Source organism: Adiantum capillus-veneris, chromosome 26, assembly GCF_014529385.1.
Source record: "Adiantum capillus-veneris isolate H3 chromosome 26, ASM1452938v2, whole genome shotgun sequence".
Lineage (NCBI taxonomy): Eukaryota > Viridiplantae > Streptophyta > Polypodiopsida > Polypodiales > Pteridaceae > Adiantum > Adiantum capillus-veneris.
In genome coordinates, this window is record NC_140956.1 from 23,483 (window position 1) to 41,386 (window position 17,904).

General features: G+C 41.2%; 1 protein-coding gene across 1 annotated transcript; it reads left to right on the forward strand.

Moving 5' to 3' along the window:
• The first annotated feature begins 1,646 nt into the window (after positions 1-1,646).
• On the forward strand, positions 1,647-2,482 carry LOC147422865 (uncharacterized). The gene is made up of 2 exons (XM_086502273.1): positions 1,647-2,227; positions 2,314-2,482. The coding sequence occupies exons 1-2, from the start codon at positions 1,917-1,919 to the stop codon at positions 2,480-2,482; spliced, it is 480 nt and encodes a 159-aa protein (XP_086358399.1). The 5' UTR covers positions 1,647-1,916.
• The last annotated feature ends 15,422 nt before the right edge of the window (positions 2,483-17,904 follow it).

The following is a 17,904-nucleotide window of genomic DNA, read 5'->3' on the forward strand; positions in this document are numbered from 1 at the left end:
TCTCTCTGTAGAAAGTATGGATGCCGTAATGCTACTCTCTCTCTCTTGTTATTCAAAGTTCTTGGTTCTCTCTAGCTCGCCACCCCGACGATGGATGCAGCTGCAGGAGAAGATGTGCGCATGTTCAGACTGAGCGTGGACGTGCGGAGCTTCAAGGCCGGGCTGAGGCTACCGATGAAGGCCATCAACGCCTGTGTGCGTGTAGTTCTGCCCCCTGAAATTGTCAAGCTCGCCATGGCCACTCCCAACTCTGCAAATGAGGCCAAACTCACAGCTCCCCTCCGTACCCACCCACCTGTTATGGCCCAGAAGGGTTCGGAAGGGACTCTTTCCAACGGGTAAGCTGTAGTTCCATCTTGTGTATGTGGACGCCACACATGGTCTGTAGAGTGTCGTATTACGCCTAGATCTGTGTGTGTGTGTACATGCGCCGAGAGAGAGAGAGAGAGAGAGAGAGAGAGAGAGAGAGAGAAATGAAATGAAATGTTATTTTAACGTCTTCAAAAGGCCAAAGTGACCTATGAGACCTGATAGTTACAATGTGGTGGATCTGATACAAAGATGACAAAATGACAGAACTGACAAAATGACAAAACAAAATACTATGGAGAGAGAGAGAGAGAGTCTACATTTGTCCTGAAATTAGAGCATTTATTATATGGGTGATCGGGGTGCTCTCCTCGTCGCAGTTTAATTAGGGGTTGAGCTATGGCCTATCAAGGCATCAAAGGAAGAAGTATCAAATAGATTTTGCCCTTGGGCAAAGGCTTCCTTTGTAGCTTTCTATCTATGATCAAGGAATGTGCCACTTTTTTGATGGAGGGGCCTCCTCTCTCAATTCCTAGCCGCAATGGTTTGCCGATTTCAGTATTGTTGGCTTTGGGGAGAGGTGTAAGGTACCCAGTGTCGTGCGGAAAACATATCCTAAAATTTTCTGTAAATTATGTTCGAGTTGAATGATTGTTGTTTAGAGAGTGCACTGTGTGTTAGAGACATTGGATGGTACATGCAGTTCTAAAAATGGCCTAAAAACTGTTGAATATTTTGCATTTGTTGGGCATGCAAAAAGATTTTGACAGTTTGTTTTTAGTATAGACTTGCATATGCTGATGTGTGGCTCATGATGCCCTACTGCTTTCAGCTTTGTGTCTTAGGAGCTCCATGCTTCTGTAAGCGGTCTTGCAGCTGCCCTTGCCCAAGATCTTTGTCTACAAGCACAAGTCTTCCATCGTGACAAGTAAGCACTCGATTACCATTCACTCCATGTACTGTTTTTCAATGCACCTCTGTATCTTGAATTGAAAACAACAGGAGCATCAAGAAACATCAATTAGACACATGCTGAAATTTTCTGCAGAAATCTCAATTTTTCAAGATAGTCGGAATCAAAATAAGCAGTCAATCTTATAAATTTTTTTGTAGATATGCAGCTGATGGCTTGATTGGAACTGCTTCAATCCCAATGGCCTCTCTGATGAAGGAACCTTGGCTTGACGGCTATGCTCCTGTGTACTCCCCTTCTGATCGTTCAGGGCAAGATGCTCAGGTTTTCTTTGAACCAAAGCATACTTGATAAACTGGACATCAAAACTACACCTTTTTCACTTTGTTTATAAGTTTGTCTCCTTTCTCAAACTGGTTATCAGGTAATTGTTGGAACATTGCGAGTAGTACTCTCAGCCGAAGATCTTGGCCCGGTTAACACGTTGATCCACAAGCCCACCCAGGGAACTTCAAAAGAGAGAGCCATCTCCCCTTTTCCTAGCTTAGAAGATCCATTTTTCCTATTGAAGCGGGCCTTTAATGATAATTTCCCATCCAAAGTTGTTGGTGTGCAAACAGAGTCTCAGGAGGAGGAGTCTTGTGAATAGAGAAGGAGAAGCCCATCTGCTCAGAAAACTGATAGGGCTCCAAAAATGTTAAGCAAGTTAAAAGCATTAAGACCCCTCAAACGGAACCAAGAGAAGTTGGTGCAAAATCCTGTAGCAGACTTAGATAGGGCAGTTCCTTCTTCACATGCAGACGAGAAGCTCAGGAGATACGAGTTGGAATGGGAGTTTGAGAGGTGGTGCCGTGCTGAAGAGGCTAAGTGGAGGGCAGGTCTCAAAGATGAGGAGACAAAGAGATTGACAGCACTTGATGCTGAGTGGAAGCAAAAAGAGAATGAGCGCATTCTTGACATTGATAAAACTCGCTTTGAGCTCACCAATCTCGAGGATAAGTTTCGGTAGGCATCTTGCAACAGCTTGTGAGTCATTGTTTGGTCGATTCTTCACTCGATGATGTAAGTTTTATTCTGTTTTTTCTCTTAAGGGCTAAACTTTTTGCATTGGAGAAGAGAGAGAGTACGCTTGTGATTGCTGAAGAAGAAGCCTTGTTGAGAAGGGAAGCTTGGACTCGAGATTGTGCTCAACGAGCAGCTGATGCAGAGGTAGTCCTTTTCAGTGGCCTTGTTGGCTTTGCCAACATTTATACTGTCTAAAAAGGATGGTTGCTTTACTTCATTTGTGTATTGTTTCTAAAAAGTTTGTTGATAGGTAGGAATGTTGGTCTATGAATAGTAATCTCTTTTTTTTTTTGCTTTTGAGGGATAAAATGTCCTATAATTCAATATGGATAAATTGAAGTTGCAGTCACAATTGTGCATCTAGAAGTTCTGATTTGTGAAGTTTTAAATGGAGTTGTGACTACTCGCCATCGTGCAAGTTCTTACTCATTCCACCAATGCATTAATTGGTCCATTGACAAAAATTTTGTTTTTTTATTTCTTTTAGCAGTTATTTCATAGCTTCTTAGAGTTAGGCTTTACTAACCCTACTATAAGCCAGGGTGCACCTTTCAAAATGTTTTTGTACCACATGTTCAAAGGAGGGGTATTATAATTGATAAAATTTATATTATTTTAGATTATTATACTTACAAAAGGGTTTTTTAATTGAGTTTAATAGGGAAAAGGGACCCTTTTTTTGCCTCACAATATGTAAGTACATGACACATGATCTAGATGGTTTCTGATAAGTGCACCCCCAAAGGCCTGGAGCCTTGACAATTCACACATGCAATCTCAGATTGCAAATGAAATGCATGCTCATACTTATGTGCACTTTTGTTGACGCCTATGACTATGAGAGCATCTCTCTATTTGAAGTTCCACAGTCCCTATTGGTTAGGCACATGAATGTGAAAGCATCTCTCTATTTGAAGTTCTACAGTCACTATTGGTGCTTGAGGATGTAGCAAGGATGTCATACTATTAAATCTTAAAGACTTAGCATGAGGGAATTGGCGGTTATATTGCATTAGCAAGATTCAGTATTTACAAACTATGGATACCTTGCATGGTCACAGTAACAACTTGAAGACCACCCCCCCTCTTATCTTTGCCCTCCATTTCTTTTTTTCCGTTGTTGTTCTATGTAATAATTTTTGATTGGTTTGTCTACACGCTTAGAGTTCGTGGGTTTGGGCAAGAGAATATCCCTGAGTGTGTTTCTACATATGTGGGCAGTCTAAAAGAATAGACGTGTGCGCACACACTTTTTAATAGATGGGAAACCTCAAGACACGGAAAACCCATGAAGAATGTTACATGGGTTTGTCTACATGAGTTCATGGGTTTGTGCAAGAGCGTGTCCCTGAGTGTGTTTCTACATGTGTGGGCAGTATGAAAGAACAAGTGGATGGATACGACTGTCCGGGACCAGGGAGACTCTTTTGGAGGTGGGGGAGGTTAAACTCCCAAAGCCACTCTCTGGGCTCTGGTCATCACTGTATCGGGGGTGGAGGAGTGGTATCAAACTGTTGGATGAAGGACAACACCTTGTTCGTATCTTTTAAACCAAACAAAGTATCAAACATGACGCTTAGACCGCCATCCTTAAATTCTTTCTTAGCCTTTCTTCTGTGCTCTAAGGTCCTCGTCATCAAAGTGAACGGCACGTCGACGGCGTTTCCTTCTTGAAACATGTGCTTCACCTCTAGGTCCCTTTTTTGCTAGATCGGACAAAGTAAGTTTGAAAAGACTTGGACTTGTCCCTTGCGAGTCGATGAAAGATTCAAGCTCTTTCTGTGTTTGCTTACTTGGTGCTTTTTCTCCCTCTAAATGTGCTTTGCTGTGAGGGGAAAATTTGAACTCTTCTTGTTGGTAGAGGATGTTGATCTCATAATGGGTTTGCTACCTTTTTGCACTTCTCGTAGACTTCAATCATTGGGTGATTTTGTACCATGGGTCTATACCTTGCACTTTCCTTCATGGGTGAATGTGGGCTTATCCTAAATTCATCTAGGTATATTTTTTAGTTGTATAGCGATCATGTAGAATTCACATTGTGAAGTCTTTATCCGAGTTACGAACAGTTGATATTGTGCTAATTCTTTCTATCTTTTGTGGTGCGCATGCCCTATCAACTATCTCATTTTTGTGCTAATTTTTCCGATTTAATGCTTCTAGGCTTCATTATGGCTGAGTCTGCCCTTGATCTCCGGAGTCATGACAAAAACTCAGTACGCTGAACTTTGTGTTTATGTATGCTCATGTGTGTGTGTGTGTGTGTGAGAGCATATGTTAGTTGTCACAAACTGCTGACATGTCAAGCCACTATAGACCTGAGCTGACTTGCACATCCTGGCCAAGGGGCCTAAATTCTAAGAAGTAGCAACAAAAGAAGTTTTACCAACTTGCAAAGTCTTGCTGAGTGGCCTCCTCTTCAGATTCTTTAATGCTGTCGTGTTCTCTATCAGATTCTCCATGGCCTGTGTTGCAAAAAGTCAGATTGGATCCTTTGTAGAAGAAGAATCTACAAAGCTGTGATACCATTGTAGCCGGCAAGCCAGGAGTGAATCCACAACAAGCATATGACTGAACTTGAAAACTGATAACACTTGAAATTGAAAATTACTGGAGACAAGACATGGTAGAGTGGAGTTCTCTACCCAGATGCATTGACCCCTACCTGAGTGGGGCACCCCACATACATGGGTACTTCTTTGTCCATATATATATATAAATCACAAAGTCTTACTACTACTTATTGAAAGGCGTTGGCCCAAAGACAACAGGCTAAAAATAGGCGCCCAAAAGCTCTATTGCTCGAAAGCTAAATCCCCAAAAGTCAAGCCTTTAAAAAATTGGCCAAAAACGTGCTGTCTATATCCTTCCCCTAGTTCGGAAAGTCACGGTATTGCTACATCATCACTTTGTGAGTGAGTAGGTGAGTAGGCCGAGAGGTCACTAACTGTTGAACCTTTTAAACTCATGAACTCCCCTGTCTCTTCACAATAATGACGCTTTTCATGTTCAAATCCATCGAGATCACTTCACATTCAAATTCTAATATTTTTAAAAAATATTCCTTAAAATTTTCAAAATGGTTTTCCTCCTCTCCCTTTACCTTTCAAGTGGTACAACTAAAAAGTGCAAAGAATGCTTAAGGCGCATCAACTTGTAGCTTCATTGTGGATACAAATGATGATCTTCTGCATCATCCGTAGCAAACCCTTTGTCCCACATGACGTTATAAGAGTGGAGCTTGCCACACCACCGATGCTAGTGGTTGGTCTCTTTCTGACAGCATGTTTCATCTAGAGTGTCACAAACTGCCGGTGTGTCAAGCCACTAAAGACCAAGAGGGTTGAATCTCCCTACGTGTAACCCTAGCCAACCTGTAGATTCCTGCCAAGTGGCCTAAACCCTAGAAGAAGAAGAAGAAGAAGAAGAAGAAGAAGAAGATGAAGAATAAGTCCTCACCAACTTACAGATCCTCGTTGAGTGTCCCAATTATTAAAATGGGTTAGGATTTTAATCCTAACCCCCAACAACTTATGGAAGCAGAGGGGCCTAAACTACTCAAAATGAAGCAGAAATAGACACAAGCACTAAGGATGATGACATGGAAGCATGCTGTACGGAAGCCCACAATTTGTGTTGACATGTTGGATGTGATAGCTGTACGAATTTTTGCAATTTATGCTGTCAGCTTTTGGCCAGATTTCAGCGCTTAGCTTTTGGACCAGATGCTTTTAGAACCTTCTGTTTTTCATGTAACTGCTTTTGGATGGGCAAGTGTCACGTGCACATCTAACCCTATGTGTACGTGGACAAGCAACTTCATGACAAGGGTTCAATTCAGTACTGTCAGCCTAGCTTAGGAAGTGTTCTGGCACTTTTGTGAGTCTGTTCGCAGACCGTGCATGTCGAGGCACTTAGAATAGATGCATATCCTTTGGTTTCACACAGCATGATCATCAGATTATCATTAGAACTCATCAGGAGCATTTTTACAGTGCATAGACCTATTTTCCCTATTTTAGCCAATTTTCACTTATTATTTTTAAGTGACTTTTGTCGGGAACTAGGTAGGGCAAATTAGCAAGTCAAGCACATAAGAAACCTAGCGCTAGCACTTTCTGGCAGAAGAGGCAGCAGGGACCTGACATCCAACAATGCGCCTTCTCAGCAAGACACCCCTCCCCCCCCCCCCCCCCCGCGGATGCCCTAGCGTTTTCAGCCAAGAACAGCCAGCGTTTTCTTCAAGTGCAGATTCAGCCTAGCGTTTTGCATTAGACCCCAGATCATTCCTAGTGTTTTTGGATCAGCAGTCAACATAGCGTTTGCAGATTCTCCGCGATAGAACCCAGAATAGCATCAGCGTTTTCAGTTTTCAGCATCAAGACTCCGCAGTAGAACCACCAAACCACGTAGATCTCACCTTCCCGCTGCAGATCCTCGCCGTACGGTCAGATCAGCCCAAGTTTGCAGATTCAGCCCGGAAAACTCAGATTTCAGCATCTGCGTTTTCAGCGCGTCGTCGTTGCATCGTCGTCATCGCCGTTGTCACCGACATAGCAGATACAAGAATTGCAGATTTCAGCCCCTAGCGTTTTCAGATTTCAGCCCGTCTCGTCGTCGTCCTCATCTTCGTCGACATCGTCGGCAAGTTCATTGCATTGTAGAGATTTGTGCAATCAATAGTAGACCGCTCTCGCCATAGAGAGTGGGGCCTTTGGAGGAGGGTTTTGACAACATTCTGGTGTCGTATTCTTCTCTCTCTATCTCTCAGCCTCATCACCTTCATTCACAATGTTTATCCACTTTGTTTGTGATCATTTGCACTCTCTTACTGAAGGAACGGAAGGCTCTCCCTTCCGTAAGAAAAAGGAAACCTTGAGCACAGTTCAGAGCACTCATCTTGAGCAAAGTTCAACATTCACTTCCGCTGCATCTTACATATGTGCCGTGGGCTCTCTCTTTGGCATTCTACCCGCAGGAGATGCAGAGCAGAGTCACAAGTGTTGTACCTCGTTGAAGCAGTATAAAGAAATACAAAAGGGGCACCACAGTTTGGGGCAAGTGCACTCTGGGGGTGGAACTATGCCACTACGTGTCTCACATGAAGTCTCTCTCTTTCAATTTAGTTGTATGAAGTGCTTAAAAGTTTGTTCAGTCTGTTCTTTTCCATTGGCACGTGGTGCCCGTCCCGTTACAGTGGTATCAGAGCTTCAGGCGTGTGTTTTTGTCACAAAGTGGTGATGTGGCATGACCTAAAGGACAGACTTCAGACAGAGAGGGGTCAGGGCTCTATTGGAAAGATACAGAGAAATGCTACCAACTTGCAAAGCCTAAGCCGAGAGATTTGAAAATAAAGACCAAGTATTTTAAAGTTGTTCCAACTTATAGGCTCCTATCCGACAGGGCCTAAAGGGACACTAGAAGATTAAAATAAAATGGGAACCCCCAAATCGCGTGGAGATGTTGACGTGGCAGCGTTGTACGAACGTTTCGCAATTGCGATGGTTGCTGACGTGGCACGTATGCAGATTTCCATGATTTGGATTGGTTGCTCAAGCGCTAGCTTTTGGGACCCATATGCTTTTAGAATTGAAGCTTTTCATGTACACTGCTTTTGGAAGGCCCAGGGCCTATAAATAAAGTGCGAGAGCCTCAGTCTCAAGCAAATACACTTGGGAGCACTACTGAGACGAGGACCCTCGGACATTGTACTTTGTGAAGCATTAATAATAAAGAAATACCAAAATGGACGCGAGTCTTTGGGGCCATTCTCTTGGAACTACGCCGTGCCTCTCTCTCTCTCTCTCTCTCTCTTCTCTCTCTCTCTCTCTCTCTCTCTCAGTTTTCTTTAGTTCTTTCAGTTTGCTCACGTGTGTTGTGGTAGATTGCCGACTTGGAGTGTCCAAGTCTGTCGTAGTGGTATCAGAGCTCAGTCGATTCTTCTTCTACGATAGATCCGATCCCTTTACTCACAGCACACATGGATTCAATCGACGAATCTTTCCATGAGGAAATTGTGGCACCCGACCATTCCGGCTCAGGTGAGAACAATGAAGATTCCAATAGACATCGCCCATCTTCTAAAGATTCGGAATAGTACATGCCATCCCCTCCTACTGAGTACAGAAGAATGGAGATGTAGCGGCAACAATAGGTTGACGCTTGTGCCGAGAAGATGCTTCAGTACTTAAAGGATCCACAGTATGCGAAATTTTTGGCCAAGCACCCGCTTGAGGAGATGCATTCCAGATGGCGTTGTGCCATTAGATCACCTCTGAAGTCAGTGTTGAAGAAGCCGACCAGACCTAGGACTCCTTCTCAAAAGGTGTATTGTAACAAACTTGGGCACGCCAAGTCTAGATTGTGTCACGACATGAGAGAGAATCACTTAAAATACTTCACAACTTTAAAATCACGGTTCAATTTGGTTGACACGGCCCGGTGTAGTTCCGTGCCCAAAGAGATTGGCCCCAAAGATTGGCGCTCCTTTCGGTATTTCTTTTATATTAATCTTTGAGCAAAGTACAACTCTCGCAAGGTCCTCCGCTCTCAGACTCTGCGTCCATATGCCCTGAGAAGTGAGGCCCTTAGGGCTCTTTTATTCTTACAAAGCTTGCCAAAAGCAGAGCCCCAAAATCAGTTAAACTCAAAAGCAAACGTTCCAAAAGCTTCAAACTTAAAAGTAAATGAGTCAAAAAAGCTTCTGGCTCCAAAAACTGCCCAAAAAGCAGTCAGCGCAATTTATGGAGATTCTGTACAACTGTCAGCGCAAAAAGCGGGTCAGCCTTTCAACAAAAATTTTGGGTGTTCAGTACTGCTGCCATGTCAGCGTCCGTACTGCCTGCCACGTTAGCATGTCAACGCAGAATCCGAGAATCCGTATAGTCAGCACGCATGTGTGTGTCCGGGCATAACTGCCATGTCATTAATTTGTGACATACCCCCTCTTGAAAGAATTGTAATCGCCCTCAATTATGCCTGCAAAACAGATAGAGGCCATAAACTGTCTTAGTAGACATTGACTGTTAGTACCGACGCACTAGACACAACACATCTAGCACATGTACAAAGACGATAGTCACATCACTACACATGACATCACATGACATTGATTTCAAATCTCAGACAATGACTGCCAGCAATGTATTTAGTAATCACATCTAGATCCATTCTGGACCTCATTGATGTCGGGTTAACTAATTCCATAGTGCCATTATGTCTATAGAGATTTTTTGACTCAAGCACTGTTGTGTGCGAGAATCATTTCCGGGGAACCCAGTCCATCACAAAGTTCATACTGAACAAATTGGTCCAGTCATTCATTCCATTGAATCAGTCGTGATTCATGATTTGTTTCATACTGAACAGAGTGGTCTAGTCATTGTTTCCATTGAAATCAATCATGATTCATGATTCGTTATCAGGGTCATTCGGGAGCTGTCATTGCTCCATCTCATTCTTAATTCTGCCCTCTTTTCCAAAATTAACAGATTCTTTCATAAAACGTTAGTTTTATTCAAAATTTAAAATCATCTTCAAAAAGTCTTGTTTCATAAATGCATAAAGCAAAATAATTCTAATTCCAAAAAAAATCTATTCTGGAAGGAGTATTGCCTCGTCCTGTTGTCCTTTCAATCTGCCAGTCATCTTGATTCTTGTGTCCTTTTGGGGCACCGTGTAGCGATATGTCCTTGTTTTCCACATTCAAAACACTTTTCTGCTTTAAAATATTCATCTCTTTGGTCTTCTATGAGTGAAGGTCGTCTATCTCTTCGTCGATTGTTTCTGCTATGACTTGTTGAAGGTTCATCTAATGGGTAAGTCAAGTTACCCGAATGTATAGCAAATCCCCGCTTCACGTGTCCAATCAACTGTTGTATAGACTCGGACTTCCTTTCGAGACAGTAGTCTCGAATTTCTTTGGAAGTCCACAACAAAATCGTTCAATCTGCTCCTTAAAACTGATCTTCTTTGAAACAGGTAAAAAAATTTCCCAGAATCTTTCATAGTAAGAATCCAAAGATTCTGTCTTGACCATCCGAACATGGTTCCAATCAGCAGGGCTACAATGTCACTCGCATGAGACAATCTGTTAGTTGCAGTTGGGCTTGAGTTCACACTGGGCGAACTCTCGCCAAGGCAGTGACACGTGGCAAGTGTTATGGATGGTGGTCTAGTGGACATCGTGGCCAGATCACCACCATCTCAATTAGGAGACATGCTTAGCTGGATTGGGATATCTGCCAGCTGTCGGTGGTGTTTCTTTAGGACATACGTATAAGTGGTTGGTTTGAGTTTTCGGGTACGCTATTAGTATCATCTACTTTTGACATCTTCCCCAGTTGTTGGGAGGCTCTAAATCACCCATCCCATGATGCATCCCCCTGAGTGGTTGGGAGGTGGGTCCTTCTTTCCTCTGTGTGGCCTTTGTGTTGCTGGGGTGATATTCACTCCCTTGGTGATAAGGGGCTTTGGGAATCTACTCTCATGCAGAACATCTTGCACATCTCATGCTACTCTTCGATGTCCTCCACTACCGGGTTCTATTACAACTAGGGCAGCCAGAATGCCTAGCTTTTCTAGCCACTTTCTTTGACACTATTGCACACCCACTTTTAAAGGGGATCTAGACTCCCGGACCTCAACCATCTAGTTCTTTCAGGGTTGGAGGGGCTTGAACTCACATCCTCCCAGTTGCAAGGCAAGGACTTCATCAATTTGCTTACGCACGCGATTTGTTACTTGGTGTAGACTTGAGTTCATGCACACAGCCCCCTCTTTTCGTCCAACCATATTGTGGCTCTGCTACTCAACTCGAGGGTAATGGATATATTTGTCATCTTTAAAGCTATATATTCAAAGGTTCAGGAGTCTACGTTGATTACAAAGTAATTGCGTTGATTAATAGAATATCGATTACAAGGTTCAGAATATAATACAAAGTAGGCATTGATTACAAAGCATGATTAACAGAACATTGATTACAAGGTTCAGAATATAATACAAAGTAGGCATTGATTACAAAGCATGATTAACAGAACATTGATTACAAGGTTCAAAGTCTACATTGATTACAAAATAATTGCATTGATTGACAGAATATTCGTCTGTATAGTGGCTAGTGGTTACAAGAAGATGGCAATCTTTTTGCTTCCAACTTACAACCTCAACAATCACATGCTTGATGAAGAAAAAGGAGTCTATTTGAAGTTGTGCGTGTGTGGGGCGCGGGGCGGCGGCGGGGGGGCAACTTGCCCAAGCTTTGAAGCCCTCATCATATGCTGTTAGGGAAAAATCGCTTCACGGTGTTTTGATCTATATGTTTTCCGCAGCTTGTCAGCAGTTGTCCAGTGTTCTGTTTGGAATGTCAACATATACGAAGCGAAGGACTCTCTAGATGCAATCAGCTATGCATGCATCTTGAAGGCGTGTTGCTCTACGCAAGAAAAAACATGTCGTGCTTGGCATTGTTCTTGGTCGATATGTATGCTAAATGTGGTGCGTTTGAGAAAGCACAAAAAGTGTTTGAGGAGCTTCCTATCCGGAATGTCGCCTCTTGGAATGCATTGATTCTGGAATGTGCGCAACAAGAGCAGCACCATAAATCTCTAATGAGATTGCTAGCCAGGGGCTATTGGAGCAAGATGCCATGCTTCGCGGTGCTTTGATCTATATGTATGCCAAATGTGGTGTCGTCACTATAGCACAATAAATTCTTGACAGGGATCCTCTCTAGGCTCTCTCTCTTGGAGTGAGTGGATTGCAAGATATAGTCAACCTGGTCGTGGCAAGGAAGCTTCGGGTTGTTTTTACCAGATATGAAGGGAAGGCATGTCTCTAATTGCAATCACTTACGCTTCCACCTCGAAGGCTTGTGCCCCATGCTAGGCATGGTGAAAAGCACAAGGCTGCTCAACTCATGAGTATTGGCAGTATCTTGTAACTGGCTCTACGTAAGATGCTGATATGGGCACAAAAATCAGGTTGATATTGTTAGTCATGGGCTGTTGTTGAAAAAAGATGTCGTGCTTTTGGCAATCCCTTGATCGATATGTGTGCCAAATGTGGTGCACTTGAGAAAGCACAAAAAGTGCTTGAGGAGTGCTCTTATAGAAGTTTGATGCCCAACTCGATCTTACCAAGAAAGCTCTGAACTCTTTCTTTGATGTAACACGAGCAACTCATCAAAATTTTTCCTTGTGTCATTTCTTGGAGTGTGTTGATTGCAAGAAATACGAGTGCTTAGAGGAAGGATTTGTACTAGGTCAAGAGGATAAACAATGAGCTCCTCAACGATGCGTTACTTAAAAAGGACATAAATTTATGAAGCACATTAGTGATTATGTATACCAAATATGGTACCCTCACAAAAGTGGCTACGACAAGGAAGCTCTAGGTGGTTTTAACTAGATGTGAAGAGAAGGTCTTTCTCCTAATGCAATCACCTATGCGTGCACCATGAAGACCTATGATCTAATGCAAGACACTGACATGCAGAAGAGAATTCACAACAAGATTTGTGCCTATGCAAAAATATGTGATTGGTAATATTGTGGTTGATACATATACCAAATGTCAAGCATAGACATAAAGAACATCAAAAGCAATGAGCTGTCAGAACCAATTCAACAGGACAAACATAGCTCCAATTCGTAGGGAATACATATTTAAAGTTCGTCTGCCAAATCTGGTACCCGCATGAAAGCATGAGAAGTTCTATGTCTGGAATGTCATCTCTTGGAATGTGTTGATTGCAAGATATCCTCAACATGGCTGTGGGTAGAGTCTTTATCTTTCTTGTTGTTTTTAACAAAGGCAAAGACATGCAGACTCTTTATGAGAAAGATGGTGCAATCCATGGAAGAAGCAAAGACACGCAAACTCTTTGAAAAGGAAGCTTTAGCTGACATAATCGTGTTGATTAGGACAATTGACAAATGAATGTCAAAACAGAAGGTACATAAATACTCTGTATTCTTTACTCATTACTAAAAACACGGTGAAAAGAAGACACTGGAAATTGCACGCTCTTGTGGGAATGGCACGTTCCCTCGTATTATAAAAATCGGAGAGGACTATACAAACTCCTCCATGCAAACAGGCTTGCATGTTTTTGTTTCCCAAACATAAAAAGGGGACAACATCCAAAAGTGAACATATTTCAAACGATCTGTATCATCACTTTATATAAATTCTAACCCTTCTTGTGGTTCTTTTGCGAGGTACACGGCTCAAAATTGTTGCATTATGATCATAGCATACTTGAGACGGTACCAATTAAGGATGACAAAACTTGATTTGATGAAAGGTAACAAGCACTCCCTCTCTCTCTCTCTCTCTCTCTCTCTCTCTCTCTCTCTCTCTCTCTCTCTCTCTCTCTCTCTCTACATTTTCTTCTCTAGGAATATATACAATTGTTGAATCTTCGAATGACACAACCACACTTGCACAAATGACAAGAATGCACAGAATAGAGCGAGATTGAATTGAAGAATTAATACAATTTAAAAGCTAAGGACATATTTAGACATGTCAAAATTAGGACATCAAGATCCTGGCATTGTAAACACAAGACCATGTCACCTTAAGATAATAGGATTTGTGAAAAACAAAGCACAAGCGCTCTCTCTCTCTCTCTCTCTCCAAGCTTTTCTTCTAGGTTCTTGTTTTCTCTTATCCTCGCACTCACTTCAATTCAATATAAACGCGGCTAACTAAGCAATTTAGTTTCTTTTATCATTTCATGGATACTATTTTCTTTGGTAGATTGTTTTGTCTTACTGGAAAATCCTACCAGCCTTCTACTTGCCAAACATGTTAGCAAGGAAAGCTTGAACCAAACTTTATTATTCAAATGCAAAGGAGAATTTCCCTAAAGCAAGTAGGTCTTCAAATCCATGTCAACCAATCTAAAACATGGAAGGGTGTGCATCTTCTGTTGCATTACCGTCAAATTAATACGCATTATTTTATAATGCATGATATATTGAAGAAGTTTAAACAAAGTTATCAAATAAAAGATAAATACAACCAATTGTAATTCCAACATGATTTCATATTTAAAGTAAGTGTAAAGTTTTGATGGTATGTAATGGTACAACATCCTCTCTTATACTTGACTTTTTGTTTGTTTGGGGGGCGGGGATGCGCCCCCTCGGGGGGTTGGGGGTGTGTGTGGCTACTCTTACCTTGTATACTTACATGTCTTCAAAATCATTTCCATCCCCAACCTATGTGCTTCTGTACTTTTTCAAACAAAAAAACTTCCTTGCACTTGTATAGTCCAACAAGAAAGCAAAGACGATAAAAATTTCTCAAAGTTTATCTTGGATATTTACCACATTTTGTAGTGGGAGTGTGTAAAATGGAGTGGCCAAAGAGGAGGAGAGGGGATTATGAAGGAGTTTTTTTGCAAATTAAACATTATTGTGTGTATTACCGCACATGTTATCGCTACAATTACCGCATAGATTGCTACCTATATTCTCATTGTTATTATTGCACAGCGTTTTGGAGCAAAAAAAAATTCAAATCTAGGTACAAAAGAAAAATTTTATAGAGCATGATATTTTTCATAATAAGTGAACAAAGAAAATGACAACATTTGATCTTCAAATTAGTCACATACATATGATTAACATAAATTAGCATGCTTGATAAAATTAGAGAGAGAGAGAGAGAGGAGCAACATAGCAAAAACTTCTCATAGAATAAATTATACAAAATGTTTATGAATTATCTTCAAAAAGATCTCTACAAGTGGTATCTAAACCCATGGATTTTTAATCAACAAAGACAAAAATTGAAGCATCATTTAACACCATATTAGATAAGATGGAAAAATCCCAATTCCCACTTTAGACTTGTGAGTTTCATAACAAATAAGCCTATGATTTTTGTAACTTGAGAATAAGATCTTTTATGTTTAAAATATGTGTGTTACACTTTGAGGCAATGATTAAATAGGTTTTATGTGCTTTGCAATCCCAAAAATCAAAGATGAGATTATTATCATACATAATTGATGGTGTTGATAAACACCAAGGTGCAAATCAAACAAAAAAACAACCACAAAGTCGTTGAACAATGAAAGCATTACCCTTCATGATCCAACATACACATCACTTAATGCAGTCCCAATAGAGCTATAGATATGAGTTTCATAACCAAAAATTTTATGATGTTTGAAAGTTGATAAAAAGCGTCTGTGTTTAAGTTCTATGTGTTAAACTTTGAGCAATGACTAAATAATTTTTATGCATATTGCAAACCCAACAATCAAAGATGAGATTATTCTCATATTTAAATGATTGCCATAAACACCAAGATGCAAACCAAACAAGGAAACAAGCACAAAGTCATTGAACCATGAAAGCATAACCTTCATGATGTCAACATAATCACTTGAAGTATTCTTGATATAGAACTATAAATCTAGTAGGGGACCCCCGGCTGTTAGAAAGTAAAAAATAAGCCAGAATCGTACGAAGATGCTCTCGAGGAGTTTGTGCGAGGCCAAGACACTTGCACAAGCAACGCACGCGGGTGAGGAAGGGCAGGTGGGCAGACACAAACCATGAGAGCTATGGGCGGTAGGAAGCGATGAAGTCGCTGCTGCGAACTCTTTTTTTATATTTATGGTTGACTTTACAAGTCACGACCACCTGGATGGTGGGCTGGCTAAGAGGAGTACCCTCAAGGCGCTGGACTACTACCATGCCTGTGTTTGAGTTCGCCAAAACCGTTTTAGAGGGTTGGAATGTAAATTGTCTGCATTCCAAGGTTAGGAGAAGGAGATTGCGAGGAATCTCCTGTGAATGATTGAATAAAATAAAGATGAGCGAGTAGAGGCTGATTGTTCCAACATTTAATAATTCTTGCAATTTGATAAAGAGGCCTTCCAAGTATATTCTCTATGTATTACATCTTGAGGCAACGGCTGTATTTTTTTTTATGTGCATTACAATCCGAATAGCTCAAAAGGACATTATTCTCATATCTGATTGACGATGTTGATAAACACCAAGATGTGAGCCAAACAAGGGAGAAAGCACGAAGTCCTTTAAGCATACCATCTCTTTCATGATGCCAACATACAAATCACTTAAAGTATTCTCTCATACAACTTCACTTCCCAATTTGCTACTCCACAAATATGAATTTGCATATAGAGCTTTGTCAATTATTTTAGCACAAACAATGGCTTGCTTGCATAGGGTACAATTTTCTTTTGTGTATGGATTGTGTTCTCCATGTTAAATGTAGAGTTATCTCCAATTTCTTCATCGAGTACAACTACTAATATTTATTTGTGCCACCCACATGTTAAGTCCAATACACCTTTCCTTGACTAAATCCTCCACTTGCACATAACAAAAATCCCTAGAATTAATCAAGAGGACTCTATAAATAGTAGTTGTTCCTTGGCAACTGGCCATATATCAACTTCAAGGTCCAATCATATTAAATACAAAAGTTGATCTTGCATTAGAATATTATCGCCTTGTAACAACTGAGAAGTTGATGAATAAATAAAATTCTCATGAGGGTTCAAGTTGATGAATAAATACAGTTCTCCTTGTTGAGATGTAGAGAGAAAGAGAGAGAGAAGAGACAAGAGACACACCATATACGCTCCCAAAGACTGATTCATATTGAGGACAAGATACAAATATATAGGTGAGACCAAGTTGAGTAGAGTGAGCCATATATAGCTCCAACACCCCCACTCAAACAAAGGTCTCTAGCTTTGGATGAAAAAACCCTTGGGGAGTTCAAGGGAAAAACCCAAGCCCCTATACAATGTGAAAATATGAACCAGCGATGATGATGTGAAAGTGAATTGTGCATCTATGTACAAATATTCAAGTGACTTAGAGATCACAATGTGCAAATGTGGAGTGTGCATAGTGCATGGTCCCTAAAAGATTACAATGTCATATGTACAAAGCTATTACAATAGCAAAGAAGCTAATCTAGAAAGAGTGAGGTCGAAGCAACTCCAAGCTCCGAGCGCAAGAGGATGAAATGTGACTCGTTGAGGCCTTTGGTCAAAATGTCTGCAATCATCTGGTCACTTGGACAGTGTTCAACCATAATGGTTCCTTTGCGTACTTCATACCTGACATAATGATAATGGACAACAATGTGCTTTGACTTATTATGTAGAACATAGTCTTTTGCAAGACTAATAGCACTTTGGTTGTCACACCGCAAGGGTGTGCTAGAAAGAGGAGAGTGACCAATATCAACCAGCATTTGGCGAAGCCAAATCAACTCACGAGCTGCAAGTGATGCCGCAACATATTCTGACTTAGTCGTAGAAACTGCAACACAACGTTGTTTCTTGCTAGTCCAAGAAACAAGACAACCATTTATAAAGAAGCAATTTCCACTAGTAGATCGCATAGATAAATGTGAGCTTGCCCAGTCTGCATCTGTGTAACCCAAAAGAGAAAGAGATTGCATAGAATCCGATGTGAGGTGTCGTCGATAGACTAAACCAAAATCTGTAGTGCCTTTCAAGTATTTCAACACACGCTTTGCAGCAGACCAATGCTTAAGAGAAGGACATGCAAGATGTTGTCCAAGATAATTAGCAGCAAACATAATATCAG